This window comes from Littorina saxatilis, linkage group LG12 (genome assembly GCF_037325665.1).
Source record: "Littorina saxatilis isolate snail1 linkage group LG12, US_GU_Lsax_2.0, whole genome shotgun sequence".
NCBI classification, from domain to species: Eukaryota; Metazoa; Mollusca; class Gastropoda; order Littorinimorpha; family Littorinidae; genus Littorina; species Littorina saxatilis.
Genome location: NC_090256.1, coordinates 72,761,636 through 72,774,710, shown reverse-complemented (window position 1 = coordinate 72,774,710; position 13,075 = coordinate 72,761,636). Strand labels below are relative to the sequence as shown.

The 13,075-nt window shown below is 40.6% G+C and overlaps 1 protein-coding gene across 5 annotated transcripts in view; it reads right to left on the bottom strand.

Moving 5' to 3' along the window:
* Nucleotides 1-3,215: 3,215 nt before the first annotated feature.
* The window catches only part of LOC138982738 (protein phosphatase 1 regulatory subunit 3B-like), a 47,753-nt gene continuing 37,893 nt past the window's right edge, over nt 3,216-13,075 (bottom strand). For 4 of the 5 annotated variants that reach the window (XM_070356069.1, XM_070356073.1, XM_070356071.1 and 1 more), the window contains one exon: nt 3,216-10,451. In XM_070356069.1, coding sequence (XP_070212170.1) covers nt 9,451-10,451 — 1,001 coding nt within the window. In that variant the 3' untranslated portion in view covers nt 3,216-9,450. Of the gene's footprint in view, nt 10,452-12,428; nt 12,584-13,075 lie in introns of those variants that run through there. The other variant, XM_070356072.1, reaches the window with a different exon arrangement.

Here is a 13,075-nt window from a genome sequence, read left to right as displayed (position 1 = left end):
TGTTTTGAATAATTATTGGTATTTTGACAATGTGGGTAGCATGGAAATGTAAGCATTTGAATGTAAGTCTTAGGTACCATTGTACCCAGGAAGAGAGACCAGAGATAGGAGTAGGTTGCAATAGCTTGTGTGGTCTTTGAGTTTTGTTTTTGGAAAGATATTGTTAAAGAAAAAGAAGACAATTACAGTAATGCAATATTTATTGTGAAAACCAACGATTGTACAAAGAACATGTGAAGCAACATTATGTCTATGATGATGTGAAGAAAATTAGTTATGATTTATACTATTATTATTTAGACTTGAGACTGACAGTGTTGTGACGAGCGTTGGCTAATGGTAACGAGTACATATGTGTGTAGTTGTGGTGTGTGTGTGTGTGTTTGCGCGTTGGTTTGGATTATGGGTGTAATTTGTAAAACAGATGTGACAGTAATAATGGAGTTCACATCAGTGAGGTTAGTTTGAAATGGAACACACGCACGTTTTTGAAAAAAACAATATGAAATTTTGAACCATGAGATCTTTATTAAATAATAAACTGAACATCAGCAAAACATCAAAGCAATTATTAATAAGGTTTGAAAAGCTTGACTTACTATGTTAAATAGTGGATTGAAGGCTGAAAACGTCATTTACAAATTACATCTGAGATAGGGAGGGCGGGTGGGGGAAGTGCTGAAAGTGTGGATGAGAATTAAAAAAAAATGCTGAGTGACAACAGGGAGGTTAAAGGCTGCCCTTTTCGTAGCGTTCATTAATTAATTCCTATTGTTTACATGTGCCAATAATGTTATAAAACTGTACCTAAGGGGACATAATAACGATTGGCTGTAGCTTTCGAACACAGAAAAAAATATTTCAGTATTGCAAAGTGGTTTTGATAGTGTCGAATGTAAACAGAACAGTCTCAAAGTGAAAGTGGATGTTTTCCGGAAATTGCGAAGTTAACAAGAATACCGGCAGAAAAGCGCGCTTTCCTGCTTAGCACAATACGCTACCGCACTAATCTGGCGTGTCAATATCACTACGTTTTGGACGTGGAAGGTGAGCGATTTCCTTCCGCCCTCAGCTAATTCAAGAAATCACCCCCCTCCTAGGTACACGTGCACTCAAGTTAACCTCTGCTTTGACCTGTGTGCCAAAAGTCAGATGAGAGAGAGAGAAAGCGAGAACGAGAGAGAGAGAGAGAGAGAGAGAGAGAGAGAGAGAGACACACACACACACACACACATAGACAGAGACAGACATAGAAAGACAGAAGCGGAGAGACTCAGAGGGAGACACAGACAAAGACATACATACACAGAGAGAGAGAGAGAGAGAGAGAGAGAGAGAGAGAGAGAGAGAGAGAGAGAGAGAGAGAGAGAGAGAGAGAGAGAGAGAGAGAGAGAGAGAGAGAGAGAGAAAGAGAGAGAGAGAAAATGTAACTGATCTCGTGAGAATTGTTGAGGCCTTGCAAGGTTTTGACGGCAACAATAATTATTGTAGTTCTCTAAGACTTTATTTCTGTTTGATTTGTAATATGTTGGGAAGACATATTTATCAATTGATCAACAAAATACAACATAATACAAAACGACACAACATTGTTACAATCATTATTGGCCAACGTTGAACGTTTACGAAGGCCTCAATCTTCCCGCGCCGTAGACCAGATTAATAGGTGCTTGATTTTGGTATTTTGATTTACATAACATTAAACCTTTCTTGGGGTTCATGGTCATGGCAACAGCCATATTAATATTATATGATGTATGATTTTATATTTCAGCATATGTGAATTACATGTCATCATACCAAACTGTCATACATTTTTATTCCTACATTATTCTGATTGATCACAACCAAACCTACTATCATTGGACACATCCAAATGCAAGCGCCTGTTTTTGACAACTTATCAGTGCAACTTGCTTGGATCTTATGTTTGGCCTGTAGGTAAAATTTACAATGTATTTTCTGATTTGTGCACAAAAGCTTTTCTTTTTCTTTTTTTTTTAACATAACAATGTTTAATGTCACTGTATGTTTGAAAGACCATGGTCAAATTTGTAAAACAAATGTTAAATTAGAAAATAAATAACATTTTGGTTCATGATTTTTCCTACACCTGTGCTGAAAATAAGACATAAAAATGTTGGTATATAAGTCACTCAAATGCAGAGTAGTATGAATGGTTTGAGTTTGTTGCGGTTAACCCTGCACAGTTCGGCCTATGATGTTTTTGTTGAACAATTTTGCCGTCATCCCTCCCATAGAGTGACGTATTTCACAACTTCCTGTGTTACACAAACTCAGTGATGACCAATTTTGCCTTCACCCCTCCCATAGGGTGACGGATTTCACAACTTTCTACTGATGAACAATGTTGCCTTCACACCTCCCATAGGGTGACGGATGTCACAACTTCCTGTGTACACAAACTGATGACGTATTTCACAACAAAATGGCGCTGCCCATGGTCAACCTCGAAACTATCCGTATAGAATGGGGGCCTCCTGGCCCCCATAAAAAAGCTCTAAATATGTTAAAAAAAAATCGGTTTCCTTGCCAGACAAGGAAACTCGAGGCATCCTGTCAGGGATAGAATGAGCCGAACTCATTTTGACCTGAGTTCAGGATGGGCTAGGACCCTGTTGAAGAACATTCTTCAAACGTTTTTGACCACACGTATTTTGCACCGATCCATAGGACTTTAACCCCCCCCCCCCCCCATTTTCCCCATAAGCAGAATCTGTCAGTGTATTTAGCATGGTGCCATGGAAATGGATGCAAAAAAATGTGAAAAATGTGTTTGGGACAACACTCAGTCCTTTTGTTAATTCAAAAAAATTAAATAAAAAGATATGAAGTTTCCATTGTTTTATATCCGACCCTTGTTGTTTTAGAAGCAAATTTAGAAGATTATACATGAACTTGTATCACTTTTTTTCTGACCGGTCGTTAAACGTTTTGTTTTGTGAATTGGAAGAGTATTTCGCGATTTTACGAGATCCTGTGCACAAGCACGTTCTTTGACTGCTTTCAGGTTCGTTTATCTGTCTCTTGATATTAATGTTCATGTTTGAATGCCTGTATGTCAATAGACAGCGAGCTGATCTGGCATAAACACTGACTTTAATTCACACACACACACACACACACACAAACAAAACACACGCACGTACACACACTACCAAAGAGAGACAGGGAAAACAAGATCAACAGCGTCATCATGGTTCTGCCACTTTATTCGTTGCTGTAGCAAATCATACAATCTTTCACACTTGCCCCTCACAATATCATTCTCCATCGATTTCCCCCACTTCACCCTCGTCAACACCTCCGTTGCTGCAACAGCAGTGCATGCCATAGTCACATACATCAGCATGCAGCAGTCCAACTAAGACCACCACTCCACGTACTAACCACGACATCCAATCAACATCTTCGTGATAGCCACGGCTTTCTTTCTTTCTTTATTTGGTGTTTAACTTCGTTTTCAACCACAAAGGTTATATCGCGACGGGGAAAGGGGGGAGATGGGATAGAGCCACTTGTTAATTGTTTCTTGTTCACAAAAGCACTAATCAAAAAATTGCTCCAGGGGCTTGCAACGTAGTACAATATATTACACCTTACTGGGAGAATGCAAGTTTCCAGTACAAAGGACTTAACATTTCTTACATACTGCTTGACTAAAATCTTTACAAACATTGACTATATTCTATACAAGAAACACTTAACAAGGGTAAAAGGAGAAACAGAATCCGTCAGTCGCCTCTTACGACATGCTGGGAAGCATCGGGTAAATTCTTCCCCCTAACCCGCGGGGGGTGATAGCCACGGCATCCAATCGACATCTTCGTAATAAACACAACACACATGGCAACATGACTCATCTAATGCTTGTTCAGTGTGCACGAGGCAAATGATAGTCAATTTCATTAATTAATTAACCCTGTCAGGTATCACCGTGAATAACTAAGTAAGACTGAGTGCTAATGACAACAAGGTATTGTTGTACATTAGTCTGGCGTTATTTCAGTATAATTTCCCCAGTTCCAGGTTTAACCCGTTTCCAACATTTGTTGATGAGAATAATAAATGCCCTTTGTCTCTTTCTAACCTGTAAACTGTAGCATCTAAGCAAATACAGCGAAAACTTCTATTCTTTTTTTCCTGAGTGAAAGGGGCGATTCACTTCACAATTGTTACATTGTCATAGAAAAAAAAATGAATGTGCTCAGTGTTTTGTTCATCATGGTTCATGTTTATGCCTTTCCTTCATCCTGTAACATACTGGCAAATGCTCAAGGGCGGGGATGTAGCTCAGTCGGTAGCGCGCTGGATTTGTATTCAGTTGGCCGCTGTCAGCGTGAGTTCGTCCCCACGTTCGGCGAGAGATTTATTTCTCAGAGTCAACTTTGTGTGCAGACTCTCCTCGGTGTCCGAACACCCCCGTGTGTACACGCAAGCACAAGACCTAGTGCGCACGAAAAAGATCCTGTAATCCATGTCAGAGTTCGGTGGGTTATAGAAACACGAAAATACCCAGCATGCTTCCTCCGAAAGCGGCGTATGGCTGCCTAAATGGCGTAAAAGCCGTGGGAGTTTCAGCCCATGAACGAACAAACAAACAAACTGGCAAATTCTCTGACGTGACCGCAACAACAGCACTGACAAGTCCATGTGTTGTAACTTCAACGATCTTAGCCCATGGGTTTTGCACAATGAAAGTGGACAATGCGTTACAATAACGGCAGACCTCTATAATCTGTACAGCGCAATACTCGGTTAAAAGCAAGAGGCTCTCCAGCCGTTGCATTCTGACATTGCAAATCTGATAATCTGACAAATTACTGTACACAAACGGACGTTCAATGCTAGATGACTGAAAGTGAGGTACACAGTAATCTTTCCTGAACACATCTCAACATTCTAATGCGTGTGTCAAATGTCTCCGAGACATGTTCAGTGACCAACAACTTTCACAATGATCTTCATGAAAGTGGGGATGGGGGGAATGCGAAGTTCCTCATAATACGTATTACTATTGGAAGTCATCTGTACAATGTATATGAATAGGGACTTTCCTATAATGCCATTATATTTTAAGATCCCACACACATGTTCTGGACCAAGGACCAAGATACTTTGGTTTGCATCATAATCAGGCTGCAAAATGGCACCATTAACATGATGTGGAACATGTTCAATGAGACCATCTCAAGAGGTTTGATAGGTAATACTGTGAACAGATTCCTGCAGGCTGTTGGAATCTATGGAGTCTCTACAATCACTGACATTAGCGCACACACACCCTTACACAAAAACGACTAAATGTTGATCTCTAATAGCAATAAGCTAGTCTACTTCTTTTAAAGGCACACTTTCTCCTGTGAAAACTGTTTGGCTCACCGGCTCGGATCTGGCCAGTTTGGGATAAGACTATCTCTCCACTTGGTCACATACCAAAAATAAACAGCCTGGGTGTTACAAGGGATAAGACTATCTCTCCACTTGGTCACATACCAAAAATAAACAGCCTGGGTGCTCTCTGTGCTCAGAGAGAATTTTTGACAAACTAATAATCTTAAAAGCAACCAGTTGGTTTTTAAGAAAATTAATTCAGTTTTTTCTTCTTTTTTTAAATACCCACCACACGAAGTTAGGATGTTGATTTTTGATTTTTGACCAAGTAGAGGGATGGTCTTATCCCAAGTTAAAGCCTTACAGATCTGAGACAGCGAGCCAAATTGTTTTCATGAGAAAGATTTATGTGCCTTTTATGTGGGGGCTGAGCAGAGTTTTGAAATCAAGACTTTTATCACAATTTCTTAAAGGACATTGTCAGATCTTTTCAAATGAGGACGCAGGATACACGAACAGAAATATCTTCTCAACGCAAGACACACACTATAAATACACAGTATTTTTTTCTTTTCAATGGATGATTCAAGCAAGGAAGTTAAGTAATGTTTTTTTGGGAAGAGCCTCTGTCATTTGAGAAGCAAAGTTGGGGTGTGGAGCGTGTGATGTGGAGTAAGACTAGAGGGAAAAACATCAGAAAAGCAACATAAGATATATCAGGATAGATTAGGTACAAATTCAAACAAAAAACAAAATGATAACGTTTTTGTAACAGAGCACACATTTGAAAGTGACATCGAAAAAAATGCAAAATTAAGATCAACAGCGCTTGCCAGACTAGCATAGTTGAAAGTCTAGACTTTCCATAATGAGAGCATGTTTTACGTTAACAGTTTAAGTGTTAACCACTCTGTCACACACGAAACGTTTGTCAATACTTAAACATTGCACTCATATAATTTGTTCACTCCACTTGTCCTGCAGTGTTATACAAAGCCTAGGTATAATAGTTTTATACACAACCACGAAAGACCTTGTTGCGCACTTCTTTAACCTTTGCACACACACACACACACACACAACGCATGCATAATGTATACACAATCACAACGTATACACACAAATGCACACATACACAACGCATGCATAATGCATACACGTACACACACACCATTACTGGCCAAGCTTCAAACACCACAGCTCGCCTGGTTCATAACGACACCAAGATGACAACGAAAGACACGATGGGAGGTACTGAGTTCATAAGACTAAGAGCGTACGTGTGCCTCACGGCAAGGGAAATGGGGTACACAATTTTATCAGGTAATGAAATGCCGGATATACCACAGCTTTACGGATATACCACAGCTTTACGCAGCAAATAAAACAACCCGCAGTTGGTCGCTGAAGTCAACCACCAAGTAGCTGCCCCTGGGGCATACTGCAAGCTTGGGATCCATTCTTTTTTCCATGAAATGCTGCCTGACAGCTACATTTCATTCTGATTCACCCTCCAGCCCGTTCTTGGATAATATAAATAAGGAAAAAGTACTAATGAAAACCTGCATGGGAAATTATTTTTACCATTCTGAGTACAGGCAATTAGTTTTTCTCAAAAAGAACGCAAAATCAGCATCAGCTGGGTAATTTAAAAAAGCTCAAAAGTCAAATCATTCACTGTCACCATCAAGATGAGAAAGCACATCAATCATCAAAATTATTGCACACTAGTATATTATATATGTATATATATGTTTCCAAAGCACATTAACAGATTGTATGTGTGTAAGTAGAAATCAAATCATAAGATTCTGTACAAATTTGCACTATGAAGCTATCATAATATAAACACAATAATAATGTAATAATATAAATAGTATGAACAATACAAATATATATTAAAAACAAGAGGCGAAGCCTTCAAGGCTCACGTAAGAAATCGACAAACAGTAACACAAACTCAATCACTCCGTCACACATACACACACACACACAGCATAGGTGACACTGTGCAAGAAAGCGAGACACTAGATCTAGATCTGTTTGTCTGCATGTAGCCTACTTACAGGGACACGACTGCCAACTAGTCTCGGCCCGCTCAAAATAACAATGACCGAGACTTTCAGTAATTCCTTCGCGTGACGTCTAACCCTCTTACGCCATAATGTGACGTCTTCAAATGTTAAAGTTTCTATCACATACACACACACACACAGACAGACAAAGTTTATCATCGCATAGGCTACACTTACGTGAGCCAATAATACAAAAGTATGATTTACACATGTACATGTATACTGCAAGCAATGGTTGGTTTGTTTGTAAAAACAAAACAAACAAGGTACAACTCACCAAGTCCCAAAACAAATCGTTAATAAAAAAAATTATTAAAAAAATAGAGAACAGAAAAGGGAGAGAACTAGCAAAACGTATCAGACTTCGTTTTGACAGTTCAATTTCACGAGAGAGAAAAGAAAAACCCGAAAGATATCTCTCAAATGGTCCATGTAAGTTTCCAATGGAAAACAAATGTCAAATTAAGCAAATAGAAAGGGGACCCTCCAGGGAAGGTTCATAAAAGAATATACTGTTACTGAGCGTTAGTGTTACTCACTTACTGAGTGTAATACTTGCACACTCAATCCGCAGTTCAATACCCATCACTGCATTCAAACATTCACAATCACACTCTCCATTTTTTTTCATTTTTCAACTATTGTTTTCAATTATTCACAGATATCATGGCAGTATCATAATAGTTCATACTTTGTACGCAAGTCTGTTTCAACCCCACTTGCCCTCACCCTCAGTCTCTCTCAGCCAGTGCCATTATCATGATTATTGTGTGCACATGAAATGCCAGTTGCCACAAGGGGGGGGGGGGGGGGGGGGGGGGAAGCAAACACCTGAACACCTGGTATTTTTTCATGACTTTTTCTTGCTTCTTCATTTTAGTCATCTTCTTTGCAATCCATTTTACAATCAACCAATTCCAGCAACACAAAAAAACATGATTAGAGGTAAACATCTTCTACGGTATACAAGTCTTTTCTTTCCCTGCCTTCCTGGTGTCCTTTCTTCATTGACCAAGTTGTACACGGATGCATTATACATGCAGTCTTTTTTGGTCAGACGCTAGTTTGCCACTGTATACCACCGCATCAGGAAATAGAGAACTCTTCCCTGCTTCAGACCTGACTTACTTAGTAAAGTAACTACCCTTGTTTTCTTACTGGAGGGATGCATTTCGGGGGTTAAATTGCAACTCACTTTACAACAAAATAACTGATCCAATCACAGTCATAGCGCATATCGTTTCCCCCCCCAAAAAGATCACTTTATCACAGACAGAGTCTAAGTACTAATGTTCCAAAGAACATGGGTCTAGAGACAAATATTTGTTCTCTCATTGTCATAATGAATGATGAGCACTTGGTTGTACTGGGCAGAACCTGACATTCATGCACAACGGTGTAAATCATGTCAAAAATCAAAAGCAGACGACAAAACAATACAACTCTCAGTCTCTGCAGGTGAGTCAAACAGTCCTTGGTATGATGCCTTAGTCTCCCAGATCAGTGGTAGACAGGTATTGTTCAGTTCAAAAGCGGGCAGTTTTGCCGTATAGCTCTATCTTACCCGCTTGACCAACTCAAAACGAAAAGAGACCAGTTCTAGTTTTCCGCACAACTTCAACATAACTGATCATAATTTGTGAAACTAGAAGAAATCAAGTCTCAATGTGACAGACTTTGCTGTTGTCGACTGTCAGTGTCAATGTCATGCACCCCCACCTGAGTTGTAAGGCCATGACTTGAAACCCTGGCTATAGCAGAAGCTTGACTGTGCACATGTATGAAAGAGGAAGCCCTCTTGATCTGGCGTTGTCTCTTTGACGAAGGCAACAACCGATGGTTCATTCCCAACAAAGTCAACATCAGCTTGTCATCACGTGCACTGCACGTTCAAGACAAAAGCCACCTACCCCTCCAAACAAAGCTAGGGCGCAGATCTTGTGTACGCCTTCAACTTGTTTGCGGAGTTGATTTTCTGCTCACTCTTTGTTCGACCACCTGCCCTAGAAGCAGTCAGTCTTCAGTAGTACGGAGTCGAGCCATCGATGTGATGCCAGCAAGCAAAGTCTGCTAATGATGTGGGGCCGAAAATGAAGGGATTATTGTTGTTGTCGTTACTGGTCACAGGTGCTGGCGCGGGTGGCTGGTAAGTATCCCAAACGACGCCGTAGTTTTGACCGTCATTGTTGTCCCAGTGCTGTACACCGTCCGCCTCGTAACACACCGCAAACTCAACTTTTTTGGACGCGTCCGCATTTGGGGGGACCTCAAAGGAGAAGGTGAAGGTATCGTACTGTGAAGGCCTACCCGGGACATCCGCGGGCCCCGGATTGTACGTCGTGACAATGTCTGTGTGTGACTCCCACGAGGAAGATGTGTAACGCACCAGCACTCTCTTCTGAAAGGAAACGTTTTTGACCTTGATGGTCCCCTGCACTGTGTAATCGTTCAAGATCACATTTTCCAAGCTAATCAAGTTCTTTTCCAACTTGTCCCTGAAAGCCATGTAATCTGAAGCCGGCTGGGTGAAGGTGAGTTTGAGGGGAGGTTTGTCCGTGATGCTGGCCTGTTCCCCGTGCGTAATGGCCGCCAGCAGCTCTGGCTTGAAGTTGGGCGGCTCGTCCGACGCCTCAGACATGATCCGGACCTGCGCCAGCGCTTTGCCGCAGTGGTCGGCAAAAACGACCCGCTTCCGCATTTTGCCCGGAGAGCAGGGGCTTGTGGGAGTGGAGTCACAGTCTGATGTGGGACTGGAAGAAACTTCACTTTCACTGTCCGACTTGATGATAATGGGCTTGAGGGGCCCGTTGCGGCGACTGTTAAGCGGGCAGTCGCCACACACTTTCTTGCAGTCCTGGGGCGGGGGACTGTCAAACGGGCGAGGCATGAATGAGGTGTAGTTGTGTAACTCGAAGCAGGAATTGGGCGGACTAGCTGACAAGAGGTAAGAGTTGAAGTCTAGAGGCATTGTGGAGCGGGCGCTTCTGTCCAGCGAGGGGGCAATGTCCAGCATTGGAAAGTCTGAAACACACGTACAAACACACTCTTAGTTTGGGTAAAGAGATGGAAAGTCTGAAACACACGTACAAACACACTCTTAGTTTGGGTAAAGACATGGAAAGTCTGAAACACACGTACACCAACACCCTTAGTTTGGGTCAAAACATGGACAGTCTGAAACACACGTACAAATACACCATTAGTTTGGGTAAAATCATGGAAAGTCTGTAACACACGCAAAGCAACACCCTTAGTTTGAGTAAAAACATGGAAAGTCTGAAACACACGCACAGCAACACCCTTAGTTTGGGTCAAAACATGGACAGTCTGAAACACACGTGCAAACACACTCTTATTTGGGTTAAACATGGAAAGTCTGAAACACACTTGACAGTTGTATATGGGTCATTCTCAGAAATGGTGGTCCAGTGAGAGTGAGTAGGGGTGACACATTTGAAATCATGAAAAAGTAAATTAAAATTAAAATTATTTCTACCACGACTTTTTTCATCTGAATCTATTCCTGAGACATTAAATTTAAAGCATTGTTGTATGTCAATAAAAATGGTTTCTATACGTTGGTGTTGTTTTTGTGTGCTTTTCAATTGCGAAGTTCGGCCGTTTCCGGATCGCCGAAGAGTTACACGACTTTCGTGATCAACAATATGTTCAGTCTCATGGCTAAATGCAAACATGCAAACACCAACAAATTACTGCAATCGACAGTCAGGAGTTCAGTCTTGGACGTAGCAACACATCTTTGCAAAAACTCACGCTGAATTTGAAGTTACGGGCTTCGAACAAAAAATTATGAATGTCGTAACGCATCGTATCCCGACTCGACGCGCGAACATCGGACAGCAATGTGCTCCATGACTTTGCCACATCACGGCTATTTTTAGCTCTTTGGCGCACAGGAAGTTCGAACAAGAAAATAGTCCTTTGAATCACAGCCAAATATTCACAAAAAACACCAGAATCATATCATTTGCTGAAACTCATGGCGTCGTTTCCCGACCTACGTTACGACTGAAGATGGTTTTTACTTAATTGTCGAGCCTGCAAAGCTTTGTCACAAACTTACACACCGCGGATGGCGAAAATGTAGTGTCGGAAGGATATCGAGTGCAAACAGTCTCTCAAAGCGCGAAGTTTAGCGGAACAAAGCAGCCAAGAAGTTTTCGTATCCTCTGATCGTCGATGTTCGACATTCATCAAGTACTTAAAATGGGTAATCTGAACGCAACAGGAACTTTCAACAAATACAGCAAACTCTGAGGAATTGTGTTTTGTGTAGTTATTTTGGGTCAGACGGGTTTTGCCGGCAGGAAAGGCCAAACAGTGCAGATTCATGTCTGTCGCACAGGAACCGAAAGTGGTTCAAGCATTTCGTTTCTGTGTTACGACATTCACCTTAGTCAGTTCCAAATGTCATTTTTTTACCAATATTAGTTGAAGTCCTTACCTTTCATAACTAGAATGTGTTGGGTAGAACACAAAAATACTGCAGAACTGATAAAAAATGCACAAAGGATTGAAGGCTTAGGTGGTTTAAAGTTGGAATTTGGTTTCCATGTTACAACATTCATCACGTAAATACAACACTTTAAAACGTCTCTTATTCAGCAACCAATTACTCTTTTTGTCTAATTTTTGCATTATTATGTATAGCAAACAATAGACTTCATAGTAAAAACAATTATTTTGTATTTCTTGACACTTTATTTTTTACTTTGTATGTAACACTTTGGACCACCATTTCTGAGAATGACCATATATAATATATATATATATATATATATATAAACACACTCTTACTTTTAGTTTGGGTAAAACTAAAACATGGACAGTCTGAAACACACGTACACCAACACCCTTAGTTTGGGTAAAAACATGGAAAGTCTGAAACACACACACTCGTAGTTTTTGTAAAAATTAGTACACAATAAGTGAATAATGACATCAGGTTCTGGCACAAAATTGTTATAACACACCAACCTCATGGACAACATTTTTTTCCCTTTTATGTCTTCTTCTTTTCTTCCTAAACGTTCCTTGTTGTTTGCATTGAGATGCCCAACTTTAAAAGTTGGAACTTTGATGAAATGCAGACAGAAGGGAGTGAAAATAACTGAAACAATGATAAAGAGAAAAGGAGAGGTTTTTTACTTTGTAATTGTACATCAGACATGCAGATCAATAATGTGTTCACAAGAACATCACAAAATCTTTCTCTTCAGCAATTAAGCCATAGAACTAGAAGAATGGAACTTGTTACTTTTTACAAAACTTCCACTATAAAGGTCATTATTATCTTTGTTGTCCCAAATAGGACATGTATGCTCTTTCCCTTACTCCTTCTCAGTATGTGATGGCAGTGTTCTAGAAGTAGAACATGGTACACACCTTCACAGTAAAAACTCACTCTTTCTCTGACCAGTCTATGTAGCCTAAGCCTGGAAAAATAGGTCGCATAAAGCTGTGACCTATTTCTCTCAAACTGTGCTAGCTTTAGGACGCCTGACAGGTCGCATAAATCTGTGACCTATTTCTCTCAAACTGTGCTAGTTTTTAGGACGCCTGACATATTGGGCCAACTCAGCATTAGTGTAACTATAGCTGGCACATGTACACATCTGGGCCAA